The sequence below is a fragment of the Musa acuminata genome, chromosome BXJ2-4 (genome assembly GCF_036884655.1).
Source record: "Musa acuminata AAA Group cultivar baxijiao chromosome BXJ2-4, Cavendish_Baxijiao_AAA, whole genome shotgun sequence".
Classification (NCBI taxonomy): domain Eukaryota; kingdom Viridiplantae; phylum Streptophyta; class Magnoliopsida; order Zingiberales; family Musaceae; genus Musa; species Musa acuminata.
The window spans coordinates 7,372,793-7,392,148 of record NC_088341.1 but is presented as its reverse complement, the minus strand read 5'-3'; the positions used below and the strand labels follow the sequence as shown (position 1 = coordinate 7,392,148).

Sequence of the window (19,356 nt, the reverse complement as noted above, 5' to 3'; positions counted from 1 at the left end):
TATTTTTTTTTTCTTTTTTTTATAATTATATTTTTTTTATTCAATTTGATATATTAATAGAGACGATAGGATAGCAGCAAATCGACTATAAAATTTACATTTTACGTCATAAATATTAATTTGGTGGTGATCAAAAGTTGAGTAGGACTAGCTTAGTTGGTAAAGAATTTCGGAATTCAAATCTTGCCACTTACTCTATAAAAAAAAAAAAAAAAACTAAATCTTAGCAAGTGTATATATTTAGAAAGAATTTGGATTTATGGAATTAAAGCTTTTGATGTTGATAGATGAAATTGTTTTAATTTTAGAAAAAATATATTGCATGACGTTATGGTCTTAGTTGATTCTGAATGTAGTAGAAATGATTTATTTATTTATTTAAGATAATTTTGTTATTTTATGTAACATAATTATTAATTAATTGACCTACAGATTTTATCATGTATAATAAAATGGATATATTTCCGAGAGGATGTATGTTTTCGGAGTCGCTTGTAATCATTTCTGTAGGTAATATATAATATCTTATCTTGGAAAAAAAAACATAATGTGTTGTATGCAGGATTTGGGATCATAAAACTTTTGTGAGAAAAGAAGAGGTTAGGAAGAGAAAATATAGTATAAGATGGCCACCAAATAATTGAGATGAGCTCAGCTCATCTATCTCAATGATGATTGAGATAGACTCGACTCAGCTTTCCTGGAAGATTCTTTCAAGAAATTGACTCAGAATTCTCTATGCAGGAGAGTGCATATGTTCCATGTATTTTTGTTCTTCCTTCACTTGAGAAGGGATCCTGATGCCAACTTATACCAAACAAATTCTTGCAGAAAATTCACTTGACCAACCAGTTACATAACTCGAAAAAGTTTTTGGAATTCATTGCTATCCAACTATCATAATAGGACATGATGTGAGAGAGTATACTGTTCCAGCAAAGTTTGACTTGAAATGGGAGCCATGCAACATAGCGCAGATCAACAAGGGAACAGGATAATATTGTTCATGAATCAGATTCTTTGATGCACCATGTTTACTACCAAGAGAACAATTTACTGTTAAGAGCAACAGCAGGGAAAGCATACCCCACAATGGATATGTTCATCACAGGTGATCAAATATCTTCTCATAATGTAGTCTCAAAACCATATTTTCGACATGGAATGATTGAAGTCAATACCAAACTGATAGGTTATCTGGTGTGACTCAAATTCAAGCGGCAGCAGTTGATTTAGACTTCCCTTGCAGTGGATTCTACTTCTCCATGCTGATGAAATGTTCCACTCCATATCCCAGTTTATAATGGTTTCATCTGACGTAATTAGTGCATCAGCTTGTGGACAAATAGAAGCACCACATCAACAGATCCAAGAGGTTGCTAACGATCAAAGACAATATTATCCATTAGGATCTAATGAACAGCATTTCTCTTGATTATTACAGATGCATGGATTGCCAGGAATCCTTATTGTTGGCTACTTGCATCAGTCTAGTTGTTCAAATGCAAGTCACACACATTTATCTACCCTCTACCGTTCGAATCACAATTCAAGCTAAACAAGATACAGTGATCTCGATCCTCTTGAATCAATTAATGACTGAAGAAGATATTGCTAGAAGCAATCAAGGCATGCACTGAATTCTATATATACATGTATACACATCAACTCTGTTTAAAGTACATAATTTTCAGAGGGAAAGATATCACCTTTTACCTTGCAGTGGTTGGGATTACCAAAGAAAACAAAACCATGGATCCAATAAACAAGTCGAAGCATCACTTTGAGTCCCTTTAATCCCTTTCTGGAGGCGAGCCAAATAATGAGCCTTGGAAGCAACTTCAATTAGATGTGAAAACAATTAGATAAGTTATAGGGTTATGATGATCTCAGGAAGAAAAGCAGATCTGTGGTGTTGTACATGCCTTATACAAAAATCCGTCTGATAGATCTTGCTACCACACGAGACAACAGCCTCCCAGCTAAATCTGCTGGTAGACGAACCAGTTGTTGTTGCGACTCTGAAGGAAGCTGCCAGAATGGAACAGAGGAAGAACAAATAAAAACAAAGTAAATATCCACTGGTATTAACCAGTCAGATCAGACAAATGAAGGATGAGACACATTTGCTAATAGTTCGATGGAAATGAATGCCAACAATTCTGCAAAATCTGGCTGAATGCAGCATTGCATTCAGCAATACATGAAAGTGGTAAATGGGTCCATGGTGTCCATAAAGGAGAATGAATCAAGTATAATAGAGGATCCATACTAGTTCTTTTAATGCCATCTAATGGATTAAATGGATCCATGGTGTCCATGAACTTGAGTGGTGCTAGACTGCTAATGGATTAAAGTACAAAAAAATGCCATCTAATAGAAGGATCTGTTTCAGTTAATAATGACCAATGAGTCCATTCTCTTCAAATTTTTTGGCACCTTTCCACTTTTAGACAATTGCTCTTTACATTGTAGGATCTCTCGAGTTTTTCACAAACTCATTTTTACATCAGACCTTGCAACATCTATTTATTTTGCAGTTCAATTGCTCTCAACCCTGATGCATGATGACTTGGTTATCCATTGTATTAATGTGATATCTTGAAGAATATCTTCTCTTCTGATCTTCTCAACTCCACCTATTCCAATGATGTCATTTCCTGCATTTTAGTTTGAGGAATAGCTCAGATTTCTCTTCTGCTTTGATCATGATATAGGGTCATCCTTCCATCTCCATAATTCTCAAGCTCTCAGATATGGACTTGATTTATTGTTTCCTTTAGCCCTATTAATAGAGAGCATTTGCTGCCTTCTGTGTTACTGTCTTCCAATGGCTCATCTTGGATTTTAAACTTCATGAAAATTTGTATTTTGTAGGCTTCAGTTTGTCACAGGGATAGTAATAAATCAACAAATGCTTTTTCTGACAAAAAATTGTACTTTGTACTGGGACCATTCTTCTCTGACATGCACAGTTTCCCTGGTTTATTTTTCCTTCAAAATCTTTTCATGGGATTTTTCTGCTACTGGGTCTTACGTTTGTTGATCAGTTCATTATTATCACCGTGTTCTAGCATCAGACTTCATATCCTCTATGTATGGCACCAGATTGCTAAATCTAACTAGAATACATGACCAGTCTGCCCAGCTAATAGTTGGATTGCAAGACGAACATCCTCAATTGGCCTACCTGCACCTGAAGTTTCTTGTTTATTGGAAATATTATCATGTAATAAAAAATAGCCAGTTCCAGCCATTACATGTTACCGATATTCTAATATATCACTTTGACTCATTTGCCTTCCATGTCCTTTGGTCAAAAAACTTAAGTACTGCATGACCAGCAAATGCCTTCTGGCAAGATTCCATACTTTAATCATGCTTAAACTTAGGTCACCAACAGAAGTACCTGCATGCAAAGAATCAACAGATACTAGCAGCAAAGTCTATACCTACCTATTTTGACAAACACCCAGTGAATTAGTGAAGCATAGATGTACAAACTGAGATATCTGCAAAGACATATTTCTGTTTGTGGGAACATAAGTTAATTCAGCTATAATAAACTACACAATAATAAAAACAATTGTGAGAGAACCACAACAAATAAACGCATGTATTTTGTGTAATAGTTACCATGCAAGTACAGAGTATAGTTCAGACACATAAATAAAGAATTAGGAATTATATCATCCTTACCTCAGGAATGACAGAAAGAATTGGTAAAATATCCTGTGCAGATGTCATTTGATATAGAACGAGAGATAGCTCCTCCACAGAAGCATTTTTGTTCTCTCCAGAATTTGCATAGTTTACTTCCTGCAAAAGAATTTCAGGTTCAAACGAAGACCAAATCAAAAACTTCTATTGAACATTGAAGACTAGAATTTTGGAACTATTCAAAATGCTAGTTTTGAACCTCTTGATCAGCAAAAGTCCTGATGATTGGAAAGCATTAGAGTAGTATTCTCCAGCAAGATAAAATATATAGCTTAGCCAAAGAAAATTTGAACGCTCAACAAACTAGCATGAACAATCTGACCAGATGTTTCAAGAATGTTCTGTGGAAATTTTGATAATATGGTATATCTTTCATGGCAACATTCGAAAAGCATAACATGCTAATGGTGCACTTGTTGTCATTCTAATCACCTAACTCTGTGCCACTTAGCTAGTTGTGATATGTGATGACGCTAACAATACATGAATTATACCATCAAGTGTCAAAAATGACGCTATAATAAGATGACAATCTTACTGAATTTGGATTCTCATTCTTCTGAAGTCTGGATAGCAGCAGAAGAAGGCGATTTAGAGTTCTCAAGTTGGCAATGTCCTCATTATCCATGAAGGATGATGAATATCCAATGGTAAAAGGCAACCTTGCAGCAGCAGCAGATGTCAAAGTTTCCAAAGTTGCTAAGCCAAGTGCATCTATTCCCTACACAATAGAAACTAGTTATCTTTAATTATTGATATTATAAAGTATCTGGAATTCTGATGCTTCTTTATGTAGCAGATTTTCCAACTATATACTTTAATCAGATATATACTGGGATAATATTCTTTCAGCATTCATATGTCAAAAGGTTTTTTTATAATGCGGCAGTATCAGTTGTTAAACTTTTTTGTGAAAAGACAATTAATACAAGATGCTCCTTGCATCTTCACAGACATTTTCCTTTTTTTTTCCAATATTACCCTCATACAAAGAGTTTACCGTTAAAATTGCCAAAATTTCTAAACATTTTAAGGTTCAGTATCAATAAATCAGGTTGAGTCAATCACTGCAGAGAAAACAAATATAAAGACAATATACAACACAAATATGAAAAAATAAATATCATACAAGAAGACAAACTTTCAATTGTAATTTCTGGAAGGTCTGAAGAGAAATTTTGATTGCTCAAGATTTATTTAAGGGAAAAATTATCTAGACATGTAACTTGGGGATGTCAAGAATAACTCTTCTCTCATAATCAAAACAAACAATTAAATTTTATTCTGGTTAGTCTCTATCAATGATATTGTGAATCATGATTCTGGAATGAAAAGAGAGAAGTTTATGACTATTACAATGATATAGTCAGGTCTAAATATTGTCCTTGTTCTGAAGCAGCAAGCTTTTGTAGACTCGTTTTCTGTTTATCTCATCCAAGAAATTAATGTCCGGCATAGAGGAGATATCAAAAGACAAGTTTGTATGATTTACATGAAGTAGTTCTACTATGGTAATTATAGTTCTCTAATTTGTATTATAACCTTAAGGAAGCATCATAAGAAATAATCATAATAATGGCAACATAAACATATATAATGTACCTTAGCAAATTCTTGCAGAAGTATTTCCTTGACAAATGCTCCCTGAAAAATGAATGATTACTACTAACATCAGGTCCCGTGAGTTCAACTGTTCGACAGAGCTCAATAAAATAAATTGTCAATGCAAATATTCTGTCACCTTTTCAGTCAATGTGAATGAGAGTACTTGTTTTATTGCTTTATTTGAATCAGAATCTTCCACTTCTTTCCTAACAAGAGATTGTTCGGTCTTCGCACGAAGTGACTGTCAAATTATTTAAGGTTCCATTATATACATACATACATACATCCATACATAAATATATATATATATATATATATATATATATATATATATATATATATATATATATATATATATATATATATATATATATATATATATATATATATATATATATATATGAGAATACTTATGCTAGAGTTCCTATTATGATCCAAAAAGCATATAAAAAGGCATTATTCCTTCACAATGACAAAACTGCACCACCAACTGATGATAAAGACCTGTTCAATGTCATATGATAGCATAAACAATGTAAAAGTACCATCAATTGTAGTACTTTTGGGCGCCTTTGCTCATCAGAGACATTCCACTGTAGGTTATCTCCTTATCAACCAGCTCCTCATATACATCATGAGCTCATATGGAGGTTCCTAAGCTTCTCTTGGACTTCTTCAGGGCTTTTCTTCGTGATAAGAACTGAATTTTATATAACAGTTGCACCTTCATGTGAGAGTTATTCTCCATTTTTTGTTCATTTTCATGTACGTGACACAGACCTGTACATACCAGGCAGTCCAGGAGTGAACTGGTACAGCAACTGTCCCCATTTCAGATGGTCCAATCCAGTCTAATTAAAAATTAAAAAATAAAATAAAAGGTTGAGACTAGGACTCGTGATCGCAAGCCCTCTTCTTCATGGACCCTCGCTATGGCCTATAAATCTAAACCACAGATTAATTAAGAGAAGGTTAAAACCTAGCCGATGGACAAAGTAATTCAATCTTGTTTTCCGTTGAATCTAATAACAATGTACCTGGATTTTGGTACTATAATGTGGGAATTTTTAACAAAGAACTTTAGTGGGGCTATATAGCATGGGAAAGTAGCATTCCTTTTTCTACTTTCCTGTCCTATCTTTATTCCCCTGTCCTACTTTCCTGTCCTATCTTTCATAACTTCCATTGGTTAGGAATTCCTAATCAAACGTGGATAGCTTATCTCTAAGTAAAAAAAGACAGCTTTGCAAATGCATACTTCAATCAACAATGACCAATGAAGCCTATATAATCTCATGAATTTGTATATTTTTATCGATTATGCCACTAGCAGAAGCAGGTTGAAGTGGGTGCTCTTTGGTTGATATTCGCCTTTTTCCAGGAAAACCAGAATGAGAACATTGGTCTAACATGTTATTGTGGACAAGTTGCTTGGCTAACTCTGATTGAGCTTAGGAATGTAGCAATGAGGCTAAATTCCAAGGTTAGGAGAGTGGCATCAAGCTTTGCTTAATGTAATTACAAGTTTACAACAACTTGGTTGTGGCTTCATGAATTTAAAGAAAGTTCCATTATTCATTAAAAAGCTATACCCAGACATTTGCAAGCATTCATTATGTAAATTAGACCAACTCAAACACTTTTCATACTTCAAAATTTCTCAACAGGAAAGCATTAGCATACACATCATCACTAGTACTTGGAGAAGAGACAAATCAATATCTAAGATAAGTTTCCCATCAAAACAGAAAACCAGTAGTGACAAACTGACAACTTAAACAAACGATGTTGCTTGCATAGTTTGTATGTTGTAATGAGTAGACTTTACAACCTAAATATCTTTGTCTTTGCATCATGTACATTTTGTTGTGCTAAGCAACTTCAATGTATGTGTATGTAAAAACAAAAGAAACAGCCAACCTCGGTTAACAATGATTCTAGACGATCAATCCTGAAAACTCCTTCCTGATAGAGGGAAAAAGGGATCATTGTTAGTTTAAGGAAGTGGCTTTCGAGTTAAAGATTTTAAATCCTGAAATGTCCAGCATGTAAATCTACAATGCCTGATTATAGATACTAAAGTCAGCACAAGTTGGAAATTTAATAAATGATCTGAAGAAGGAAATGTAAATATATTAAACCTTATAAAGGAGAGTCTGCAAGGTAGATTGCAGCTGAGGTGAGCTATCAGTGAGAACTTTTCTTGCAATCCATGGGTATGAACTACTTAAGACTTTGTAATTTGGATCAAAACTGATTGCAATGCCCTCCAGAACAGCAAGACTGAGAAAACAAAAAAATATAAATTGAACAATGGTATACATGAAGTGGCCATCCTTGTTCCTAGATACCGACAAGGAATGAAGATGGCTTTATTTAAATATGTTGTATGTCCTGGATTTTAGGCTTCACGTGATTACCTTCGAATGACAAGAGAAAAGTAAGATGGTATTTGGAACTTAAATTTGTACCTGAACAACATTAGGAAAATATAAAGAATTAGTTAAACTTCAAACTGGGGCAGGAAAAAATGAGCAGCAGAAAAATTTCATGTATGGAGTATGATAGTCTCCATTTAACCTTATAAAGCTTGCTTCATATAGAAGATAAAAGCTAAAGAAACTTCAGCAGTGTTGAAATGATCAGAGAAGCCAAGTATAACAAGCCCCACTTTATTATAAAAATGATATATGATTCAGGCCAATGTAACAGGGTAACTTTAATTAAGGGTAATCTACTATACAAAATAAAATGATACAAACGTCTTTTTGATAACATATATTGACTATCACCAAAAATTCAAAGCATAGGCCAATACAGAGCTAGTGTAGTCATTCAGACAACATATAATTCTGGTAGAGAAGTTCATTCGTTTTGTGAGTGCACTAAGATCTTTTCTGCTCTTGATCCTATACTCTTCATAGATAGGCTCCAGAGAATTCTCATCACCTAAAATATTGCCAAATATCTTCATTTTTATAAAAATCCATCTGCAGAAGGAAAAGACATTTGTTTCCAATTGCATATCTACATATTCAAGGTTCATAATTTTGTGTATCGGTAGTGTACCGGTCAACATTCAGACTAATACTATGTCAGTTAAGGCTTGGACCAGTACCATACCAGTCCATACAGGCATATCGAGTGTTGTTACACATGCTGGTCATAGGTGCCCTGCAAACCAATCACATGAGTGATGATACGTGTGACATAATATACATTCTTTTTGCTAATTATATTATTAGACATTTTATCACTTTATATTGCATGTTGCATGAATATATTGTGATATACATGGATCTGTGCAATGAGAATCAGATTGTGATGAGATTACGATAATGAGACTGATTCACCTTTAAACACATATCCTATATAATTCCGGTCATAGGTTGCTCGAGAAGGACATCAAGATAACTGGACTGACTGGTGTACTGTATACTCGTACATATGATGGAGGTGGCTGATCTCATAGCTGCTCGTGTGGGGACACTAGGGATACAGTGCAGGTGCTCATTGGAAAAGAAGTTCACTGATTGATCCGTTCACGAAATGTTGGATGGTTAATGATGCTTTATTGTCAGATAGTGATTCCGTAGTCCCAGTGGTGTATCTGGTTCTTAGACTTGAGACACCAAGGATGTCCTGTATGAAAACTCCACTCTTTGATACCGGACTTATAGGTCTGGAGGTTCCAGATCTAGCACAGCCGGTCATCGGAAGTGGTAGCTAACCTTACAAGGGTTATTGAGTATCGATAGAGGATTATCCGCTCTCGGTGTCATGAGAGGAATATCTCATGTGTTCTTGCTCAGACAAATCCCTGACCAGGGTCATTCGGATTGAGAGAGAGAGTTCTCCAGGAGAATCCGATTAGAGCGAGACTCGAATAGAAACTGTATGGGCCTGACAGTACCATGCCCGGTATACGGTCTCTGGGGTATTAGATGGATAAGAGACTATAGATATACGGTAACTGAGGACAGACAAGTCCAATGGATTGGATTCCCCTGTATCGTTTGAGCATTGTAGCGTAGTGGCCTAGTACGTCCGCAGTCGATGAGTCGAGTGAATTATTATGGAGATAATAATTCACTAAGCCAGAACGAGTTCTGATAGGTATGACTCACGGCCAGCTCGATATTGGGCCTAGAGGGTCACACACATATGGTAGGCATTGCGATGAGTAAAGGTTCGGATATGAGATATCCACCGAAGTCCCTATCTTATTGGATATCCAATAAGCCCCTGAATTATTTGATCCTATGGATGAGATCCAAATAAGAGTCAATGAGAGATTATTGGATAGAGATCCACTCTAAGAGGCTTGAGTAGTTTGATGAAGATCCAATACCTAATATAATAGGATCCATTAGGGTTAAGTTGATAGGGGGCCTCTATAAATAGGAGGGAACCAAAGGTTCGTAGGCTAGAGCTTCTCTTGGTTGCTATCTCCTATTCTCCTCTCTCCTTCTCCTCCTCAGACAGTAGGCTTGGAGATTTGAGGAGCGTCATCGCAGCCTTGCTATGTGGATCACTGCTAGAGAGGAGAACACTTGACCTCCTTCACCCTCTCCTACAAATCTGTTGGGATTCAGGGATATACGATCTCCCGAGGTAAAACACAATCTTTCATATACGTAGTTTTCGGCTTTACGGATTTAGCGCACCAATCTTCCCACGACGATGAATACAATTTATGGGAAATTTGGGGATTTTTATTTTTTGTTCTTTCGCTGCGCATGTAATAACGCCCCTAGATTTCCCTACAACACAGCTATTTACTGAGTTTAGGAAAAGACCTAAAAAATGGTTGAAAAAAATAAAACAAGAAATAACCTGGTACACAACTTGTACCACTCGATTATCCCTGATCTACGAACTGATTGAATATCGAACTAGTAAATACCACCCATACCAAACCATTCCGAGCGGTACTGCAAACCTTACGCATATTATTAATATGGTGCTCCATATAAGAATCCAATTGATGGAAAGTAAGAAGTCTATTATATATAACTGTCTTTCTAAGATTGAATTGCATGAGCTTTTACTTATACAGAACCCAGTGTCTCGTTAGATCCATAAGAAGACTTCAAACACAATCTGACTTGTTACGAGGACAAACTAAAGATGGAGTGACTAATCAATAACAAGCTTCATATCATTGTATTTCAACTACTTTCCTTTTTATCAAATAGAAATTGAATAAACTAATTAGTTGGCCAGTTCAAATCTCTGATGTTCAACTGTCTTCGAGCAGATCAACGACATGTTGCAAAGTTAAAAATACTGAGAAGAAGATCACTATCTATAGGCTCAAACATGTGTTTTCCTTACAAGGAAGAGGATCCAAAATGAAAAGAGGATACCAGATTATAAGATTATATTGGTACTTGTTATTCCTAAACCAACCAGCTAAAGTGATAAACAACATCTCCGTGAATTCTTAAAGTTCTCATTATGATCAAAAGCATTTGTTGATGGACATTCAAAGTTTTCTAAGAAGATATATTAGTTGGATTGACAAGTCATATTCACTACTGCAACAATAAAAGTTAATGAAATAGATGAAAACTAGCATCGCCTCTCGTTATTATTAAAAGTGTCTCATCTTATAGCCTAAAGCTTCTTGATATTACCATAACAAGAACTTTAAGATATAAAGCACCATACATGGTTCGTCCAAGATTTCCCGACAAATCTCCAAAGCTTATATTTCGAACTCCTTTGTTCACAGCATTTTGGAAAACACCTGCAAATGAATTGATTCTTCAGATGAACAAGTCATTAATTTGACAATTAAGTTTACATTATGAAACAGAAAGAACCTGTTAATGCCTTGGTAACTTCATCCTTCTGTGCAGTTGGAGGAAGGAGACTGTAAAGCACAAAATTATGCCAATGTTACAGATCACATGAAAAGAGTTAGTATCATAAACTTCTTCATTGTCACAAGTAACAAGCTTTTGTGACAACCTACACTGATAAGACTATGATTGTGCTGCATTTGTAATTCACCAGTAAGATTCAAATTTCCAGATTGCTGAAAGTGGCATTACTTAAAGGAACTACAGTAGGTCGTCAAAGGAATCTTCTTCTGTCATATTATGAATATTTAACAAATATGCATATCTCAATGAATTCATATAAACTCATCATGTTTGCCTGATTGTCATGTAGTTTTCCCATATTTGGGCATGGATCACATGTCAACTGAAGAAAATAGATGCAATTTAATGTTACCTACACCAGCCTCTGATTACCATTTTCCTAAATCAGAGTTCTACATCAAGCATCATCTTACCCAAGAGTAATAAAATCATTTGAAAGAGCATCAAAATCACGATTAACCATGTGAAGACATGCTTGAATAAATCCATCTCGAAGCTCTTGCCTAAATTCGCCCATCATTCCAAAATCTAGAACATAAAAAAAAAGAAATGCAACAATCAGTATTAAGAGATGCAACTGCTACAGAAAAATATACAAGCTCCAATGTTAATTTTATTATGCATGTTTAGAGCCATACAGATACTGGTTAAACCTACCTAAGTAGGCTAGCTTCCCATCCGATGTCCTCAGAAGATTTCCAGGATGTGGATCCGCGTGATAAAATCCATAATCTAAAAGCTGAGAAAGCGAGCAATATACTCCTACCTGTTATTTTGGAAAGATCATGATGCCATACAATAAGGAAGACGTTAATCAGTGAAAAAAAACATCGCATAACATAGAATTAAATGAAAGGAAACTTATCTAATATTTAAATCCAGATTTCTACCTCAATGAGATAAATATCTTTGACCTCCGACAATTTATTTCCCTACATATTTCGCACAACCAACATGAATGAACACCATTCTTTAAGAAATCTCTAAAAATATACAAATAAAAAAAGAGTTAGAGCACGCACATCCACCCATTCCATGATGAGGACTCTGCGACTACTTTGTTCTAAGTACATTTCTGGTACAAATACATCCTGTAGTCCTCCATATAGCTTCCTAGTTGAGCATGCATTCAACATATGTAATTTAATGTATTTGAATAGTCATAACCTCTGATTCTACTAATAGTCATATTCTGAAATTATCAGTGTTCAACATCAGTATTTTCTACTGTAGATGTCTTTTGCCATGAAATGGACACAACTAATCAAGAATCCACTTCATCCCATTGAATATAACAATAGAAACCATCAATTACTGAAAGAATAACCTAAAAAGGCCATCATAGGTTGCTTGTGAACATGAAAGCACCAAAATAAGGAAATACAAGTTGATATCATTGCCACATGGTTCCTACCTGAATTTTAGTCCATTCATTGCTTCAGCACGGTAATCCATCTCCTGCATTAAATTGATTTACCTGTGTTCAATAAGAAGCACTAAGCATATATTCACAAATTTGATTTTAGGAAAAGAGATGCATTAGCAGTCGTGTAAATTGGAAAAAAAAACCATCCAAACTTCCCGGATTGAAAAAAACTAGAACTCACAAAAAGTTCATTGAAGGGAAAACATTGTAAACTTATTTTTTGAAAGAAGATCTGAAGACTAGAAAGAAAGCAGAAAAGGCACAAGGTTAGTCCAACAGATGGTTTCTCATGCCTCTGACCAGTTGCATGAGCAGAATAAGCAAAATTGATCATAATATCTACACTTTTACAGAAAGGGAATATATGGATTTAAGTCAGGGGACAACTTTATTATGAGATTTCAAATTTGTTAGTGATATAAACTCGTATATCCATCCAAGCTAAACAAAAAGGAAGTGTATTGAAGATGAACTCATTTATCTCACATGGGATTATAAACAAGCACGTACACCAGTACACTTATTGATGAGTCAAAGTCAACAATCATAGAGGTTAAAGTCTGATCTACAGATGATGATCATAGAAACCTAACTTAGATTTATTTATACAGATGGTGATCATAGAAACATTTATTTAGATTCTAGATTCATTAAAGAGGAAATTTAATATTTCATGATTTTATTGTCAAACATCTTTTCTGACATTTTAATAATTACCGTTCAGGAAGCAGTATACTTTCAAGAAACTAAGAGCAGGACATCTTATGTATTGCAAAAACATAACCAATATCTATGATGAGAAACTGAAGAACATATCGTTTATAAGCTAAAAAAGCATACTTATCAAAGGGAAGAATGAAGTTTAGCATAATTTGTGATAGATGTATGCCCCTTGAATTGTCACAAAAAACATCTAAGAAAGTCATAAGGCCAGTTATGAAGTGTAGATAAGAATGTTGGACAATTGAGTAAAAGCATTCAAGAAGGTCAATGTCGCTAAGATAAGGATATTGAGTTAGATGCATGGTTTTACAAGAAAAGAATAAGACATATTTACATTTACAAACATTAAGGGTATTCAAGGATTAAAATCTCAATCCAGTAGAAACAGCAACCAGCGGCCAGAACGGTACCATTCTGATCTGACTGAACCACTACAACCAGAGAGAGTGAAAGGAGGGGGAGGGGAGGAGGAGGTGGTGTTGGTGGTGATGGAGAAGCAGGCAGAGGCGGAGGACGAGGAGCCATACCATGCAACAGAGAGGTGGTGACATAGTGATGCAGACAAGTAGTGGAGTGGCAGTGATGACATGGAGGAGAAGCAAAGTAATTAAAGAAGAGGAAGAAAAAAGGGCAACAAAAGGGTATGGCAAGTACCAGTATTCGATGGTCTGCTTATCAGATAGCACGGTGCCAATCAGCTTGCTGACTGGTAAGTTTGGTGTGGTAAGTTTACTAATTAGTAAAACTGAAATAGATGAAATTGCCTGGACTGCATAATAATCAGCCATTAGACGAGCAACAAACTGGTCTCTACCAACCTATACAGTTGGTTTTCAACGTGAGAAAACCTGTAAGTACACCGAATAGGTAAGGTGAGAAATCTCAAATTAGAGGTACAAGAAGAGACAGAGGAATATCTACTATCTAGCAAGCCCTTATTAGAACTTTAGGACAAAAATAAGACATTTGATGGCTGTGATATTGCTCATTTATTATAGCTCTAGAAAGAAAGGATCTGTAGTCAGGCCCAAGTAATAGAGGATTATAGCAAGTTGTAGTTGTTGGTGCAGACATAATCAAACAGTGTATACCAAAGGTAAAGAAGTCAAGTGGTCGTACCAAAATAGCCAGATCATATGGAAAACACAAATTCATGCTTCAATCAGGTTATTGCTACTTGAAGAACCTAGAGGAGCTTAGGCAAAAACGTTCAAACTTGAAAACAATTTTCCAAAATGCTGTAAGGAGTAAGGACGAACAAGAAACAAACATATGTCTTGAATCATCATGCCAACACGATTGAAGAAAACTGAGCAAAAACCTGATGTTGAAATCAGTTAAGGTTTTCCCACAACAGCTTCATATTGGTAAACAGTAATTTTCTAAAGATTCTTCATCCTTGATGCATAATCATTAAACAAATTTAAGGTGGATTACAAACCCGAAATAAACTTGATGCCCATTCGTCCAGCACAGCCTGCAAGAAGTTCCTCGAATTTTTATTTCAGAACCTCAGTTTGGAAAAGCAAAGCTTCAGATTTACTTCAAAAGAAGAACTTAACAGACGAATATGGTTTGACCACAAGTATAGACTTCCGAGACAAATATGAACTCATAGCACTACCTGAAGATCAGTGTTAAGCCTGGCAGCTCTCCGCACAAACCCTGCAATGTAACGCAGGATAAATATGTCTAATGAAATTGCTGCTTGAACTCCAGGTCTTTGTACCTTCACTGCAACGACTTTTCGAGAAGAACGAAGTCTAGCCTGGTAAACCTATCAATCAATAGAAACATATTGTAATTGGTTATATCTCAGTTTTCTCATGTTATCAAACGCAAGAGAATCATTTATGCATTCAGAACCTGTCCAAGAGATGCTGCAGCAATTGGCTCTGGTGAGATTTCAGAGAAAAGAATATCTATTGGTTGTCCGAGCTCTTTCTCTATCATATTGAAGGCAATCTCAGTTGAAAAGGGAGTTATGCGATCTTGCAACAATGACAGTTCCTCTAAATATGCAGGTGGAATCACATCCTACAGGACAAGAAGTTCAAACATAGACATCCGAGAAAAGGATACATAGAAAAACTGCACCCTGCAGATATTATTTTAAAATTTGATATGGAACTTTGAATTGTCATGTTATAGAGAAACACCCATTTCTTTTCCTTTCTCTCTAACAATGTTCAAGTAATGGATAAGATGAGACTTAGTACCTAATTAGTTCACAATGGGACAAAAAAGAATCTATATATGACTACAAAATTACAAAATGACTGCTCGACAATTGAAAATAAAATTCTTTGAATACTCGATGATAGATTGGAATAAATAGCTCTGCAGGTGGTCATATTAGATGATAATTCTCATTGTTTCTCAATCCTAGCCAAAATTAAGGTCTTAAAAGCTTATTGTACCATTTGATACAGACTGGTACCTATTAGTCTGATGGCCGATTATCATGCAGACTGGGTGATCTGATACCAGAAGTACCGACCAGTAAGATTACCCTACTCCAGAAGTAGCCGGTGTCAAGCTCTAGCCTACTGTCCAGTACTAGTATTTGTGTCCTTTTTTCAACTCTGACAATTGGTCTCTCTCTCTACACCATTGCCTCTCGTTCCATGCCTCCTCCTCCTCCTCACCTGCATCACCACTCCCCTCCATCCCTGCCCTACCTGCAGTCGCCACCTCCTCCCGTCATCTTTGTCTCCTCCCTGGTGCGTAGTTCTCTCTTCACTTGCAGTTGTACAGGGTGGTACCAAGCTATCTAAGCAAACACTCAATGCACCAATACTGATCATTATCGGACCAAGACCTCAATCCTTGGTCAGCAACTCAACATAGTCATGAAAATATCATTGTAGTGGAGAAAACCATGTATCAGATAAAGCTACATATAAAAAGAACAATAGCTCTCAATATGAGTAATGACTGCTAGCTGCACATTTTGAGAGCAAATTGGTACTTAAAAGCCAATAAGAAAAGGCCATTCAATTGTTTCAAGATGGCTGAAACAAGACAAAGTTACAGCCCCCCCCCTTATTTGAGCTGCAAAAGATTTCTGTAGGGAACATCAGAAGATCTAGCCAATAATCAAGCTTGATAGAGAGGTACCTAGTGTATGACAATATAACTTTTGCAAGAGTCAATTTGGAAACTTATATGTTTATTTCAGCCAAAGATTCTTTGCAACATTTCGGTGATCCAATGAGCATCAAGCAGTTTAAAACTATCCACATGACTTTCTAGAGCAGCCCCCTATATGCAAGTACTCCAATATTGTAAAAAAAAAAAAAGGTATCCTGAATAAGGAATGTAATTCACTTGGAGCATTACATAATGACATGTATTTATAGGTCTGGGAATGAACTAGCACGCAGACTGCCCAATTTCAGATGGTCCACATGTGGCAAACAATCTTTGTAGTTAGTTATAAATACAGTGGCAAACAATCTTTCGTATGGATTATTGAATCTATAGAAAACAACACCATATAACAAGAAACAGTCTGATTAAATTTATTTCCAGATATCACTAAAAACAAAGGCAAGTGATTTGGGAGAATATTATTGATACACAAAGTAGTCATATGGGAAAGGTAGAAATGTGAACTTACTGGTCGTGATGAAACCGCTTGAGCAATTTTTACAAATGCCTGCAGCAAGTAGTATTGTTTAAATGAAGTCAATAGAGCCTGATTCTCATTCAGCTTAAAAACCATGACAAGTGCCGAAAATAAAGCAATTTGTCACAATGAAATATTTGTGTGGTCTGACCAATAATGGCACTGCAGTTATTAGAATGCTTTAAATCACTACTAAACGCTACAAAAGGTCTACTAGGATACTTAGAACGTCTTCCACGCCAGACCTATTCGATGAGTTGACAGAAAATAGGTAGGTTTCAGCCGGTAATCTTAGAGCAAACTAAAAGCCATTATGAGCCAACAGAAAAGAACTCATCCCACGATGACAACTTTTAATATGTCGAAACAGAAATTTCAAAGATTCTCGAATTCGTGGCTAATTGCAGAACATTTAGAAGACACGACAAAGATGCATGCAACAATGCATTCGAAGAACTAGGACAAGAATCATACCGGGCCAAGCTCCAGCAAAATTGCGCGCAGCTCGGCCGCCCTAGTCTGCAACCAAATAATAAAAACTCAAAAAGAATTCCATCAAAAGAACCAAAGAAAACGAATCGAAACCAGGAGGACGGAACTCGCCTTAAACATCTCATCCGAGCGATCCGAGACGCTGTCGAGGTACCGCACCGTGACCCACCGGCCGAAGGTGGTGCTGATCTGGAGGAATCGTCGCAAGACCAGGAAGGGCTTCCGGCGGTAGATGGAGGTGATCAACGGCAGGTCGTACGCGTCCAGGAACTCGGCCTCGGATGACACGCCGCCCTCGAAGAGATAGCCTGAGTACTTGGTGAAGGCGTCGACGTCGTCAGAGCTGGCGAGCGCCGGCAGCCGGCTCCCCCGCCGCCGAGGGGTGTGAAGGAGAGGCATCCGCTGGCGGTCGAGGCGGCCCGGAGTGGGGAATCCATGTGCTTTGAATCTGGAGGCGAAGAGGGAGGAAGATGGCGGGAGGAGGAGAAGCATTTGGAGCAGAGAAAGAGGAGACGCCCAATGAGACAACGGTGGAGCTTCAAGACAATAGTGAAGCAAAGAAGTTGGATAAACAGAAGTTTTCTCATTTCTGCTCCTTTTTCCTGATCCCTTTATTTTATGTGATCAGGAAGGCCCTCCACGTGGCGGATGCAGGAGGCATTGTTAGAGCTCCAATGGTTAATATGGACCGTTCGTTGGCTCTTCGTTTCCTTTTCTTGGATTTACTTGCTCATATTAATTTTGTGTTCGAATTTAACGGGCTGCGTATATGGCTAATTACATATTATCTGTAATTATTTTTAATATTTTTTAATTTTTTATAATTTTAAAAATAATATTAATCTTTTATATTTATAAAAAAAAATAAAATATATATTTTTTTTTCATATCATCAATTCTACCGATGAAAATAATGTACATGCTCAATAGTAAATCAAAGTACGATAGAATTAACACGTGCTCAAAAATAAATTTTATAATATTTTTATTAATAAATTAATGATACGAGGATAAATGAGATTAAATATTTCACTTTCATAAATATTGAGATTCTAATATAACGTTTGTTGGTCTGAACAACTTTTGAGCCGTGGTCTTGGGGCCGTCGCGGCTCGGTTTAGGTCCGAATGATGGGGATCTTGCTCGGAGTCCCTCGGGGGTTGCCGATGCGGTCGGTTACATGGATCCACTTACATAGGATCTCATGGGGGCGTCCTATGGGGAAGGGTTCCACTCTGCGGTATTGGGAAGAAACAGCTTTATCTTCGTACTTGCACATAGGTCGAGTCGGAAGCTCGGCCCGACCCCTCCGACGATCAAGTTAATGATGTGGAGTGGTGCGGTGTTTTCCTGTGTGTCTCTCCTTTTTTTTCTCCCCCTCATACTCGTTTAGAACGCGAGGGTATTTATAGGGGAGTTTAGTGTTACCTAATGTGCCGATGTGCCTGCCCGCAAGGAGTAGGATCGTACCTCTGATGGCGTCTGACATCACTGTTGGCGTGGCATGAAGGATCGAGCCTGAGCAGTCGTTAATGGGCCTCGGCCTGTGTTCTGGTTCGTTTGACCAGGTTCTGCCGGGTTGATCGAGGCGTGAGCTTCGTTTGGGTCAGCTGACGTCAGCCCGAGTCTTGTCGCCATTTATTACCCTCATCAACGTTTAAAAATATAAGGATCGAGATGCTAAATATAACTATTTATAATCTATAATTAGCTCCCACGATAAGGTAATATATTTTTTACATGTATATAAATATAACTATTTATAATCGATATTCTGTACAATTAGTACTAGAATACATTTTTCATAAAAAAATTACAAGTATATCCTTATAATTAGTATATTTTTATATTTGCCCCTCTAGTTTCAT

The 19,356-nt window shown here is 36.5% G+C and overlaps 1 protein-coding gene across 7 annotated transcripts; it reads right to left on the bottom strand.

The window, feature by feature from the left end:
• Positions 1 to 1,000: 1,000 nt before the first annotated feature.
• Positions 1,001 to 18,063, bottom strand: LOC135582881 (uncharacterized aarF domain-containing protein kinase At1g71810, chloroplastic-like). Of its 7 annotated transcripts, none has more exons than XR_010485901.1 (23): positions 17,600 to 18,062; positions 17,471 to 17,515; positions 16,988 to 17,026; positions 15,232 to 15,402; positions 14,990 to 15,142; positions 14,807 to 14,842; positions 12,631 to 12,674; positions 12,239 to 12,329; positions 12,107 to 12,148; positions 11,874 to 11,982; positions 11,630 to 11,744; positions 11,154 to 11,203; positions 10,999 to 11,077; positions 7,746 to 7,796; positions 7,467 to 7,608; positions 7,246 to 7,290; positions 5,462 to 5,566; positions 5,323 to 5,364; positions 4,259 to 4,441; positions 3,700 to 3,819; positions 1,926 to 2,031; positions 1,710 to 1,839; positions 1,001 to 1,379 (listed from the first exon to the last, which is right to left on the bottom strand). XR_010485901.1 is itself a non-coding variant. In XM_065103423.1 (22 exons), exons 1-21 carry the CDS (start codon positions 17,978 to 17,980, stop codon positions 1,927 to 1,929), a joined length of 2,148 nt encoding a protein of 715 aa, XP_064959495.1. In that variant the 5' UTR covers positions 17,981 to 18,062; the 3' UTR covers positions 1,381 to 1,839; position 1,926. The 7 variants fall into 7 exon arrangements, 3 of the variants coding, with proteins under 3 accessions (XP_064959495.1, XP_064959497.1, XP_064959496.1); XR_010485902.1 differs by having other exon boundaries at positions 1,001 to 1,313; XR_010485904.1 differs by having other exon boundaries at positions 1,717 to 1,839.
• Between the last annotated feature and the right edge of the window lie 1,293 nt (positions 18,064 to 19,356).

Excerpts from the sequence above, each read along its gene's own strand:
- LOC135582881 (XM_065103423.1), bottom strand. The coding sequence starts at position 17,980 with ATGCTTCTCCTCCTCCCGCCATCTTCCTCCCTCTTCGCCTCCAGATTC. Across the intron at positions 4,442-5,322 it reads TTCTGCAAGAATTTGCTAAG|GGAATAGATGCACTTGGCTT; the intron begins GTACATTATATA and ends TCTATTGTGTAG. Across the intron at positions 2,032-3,699 it reads TTCTTTCTGTCATTCCTGAG|CTTCCTTCAGAGTCGCAACA; the intron begins GTAAGGATGATA and ends CCATTCTGGCAG.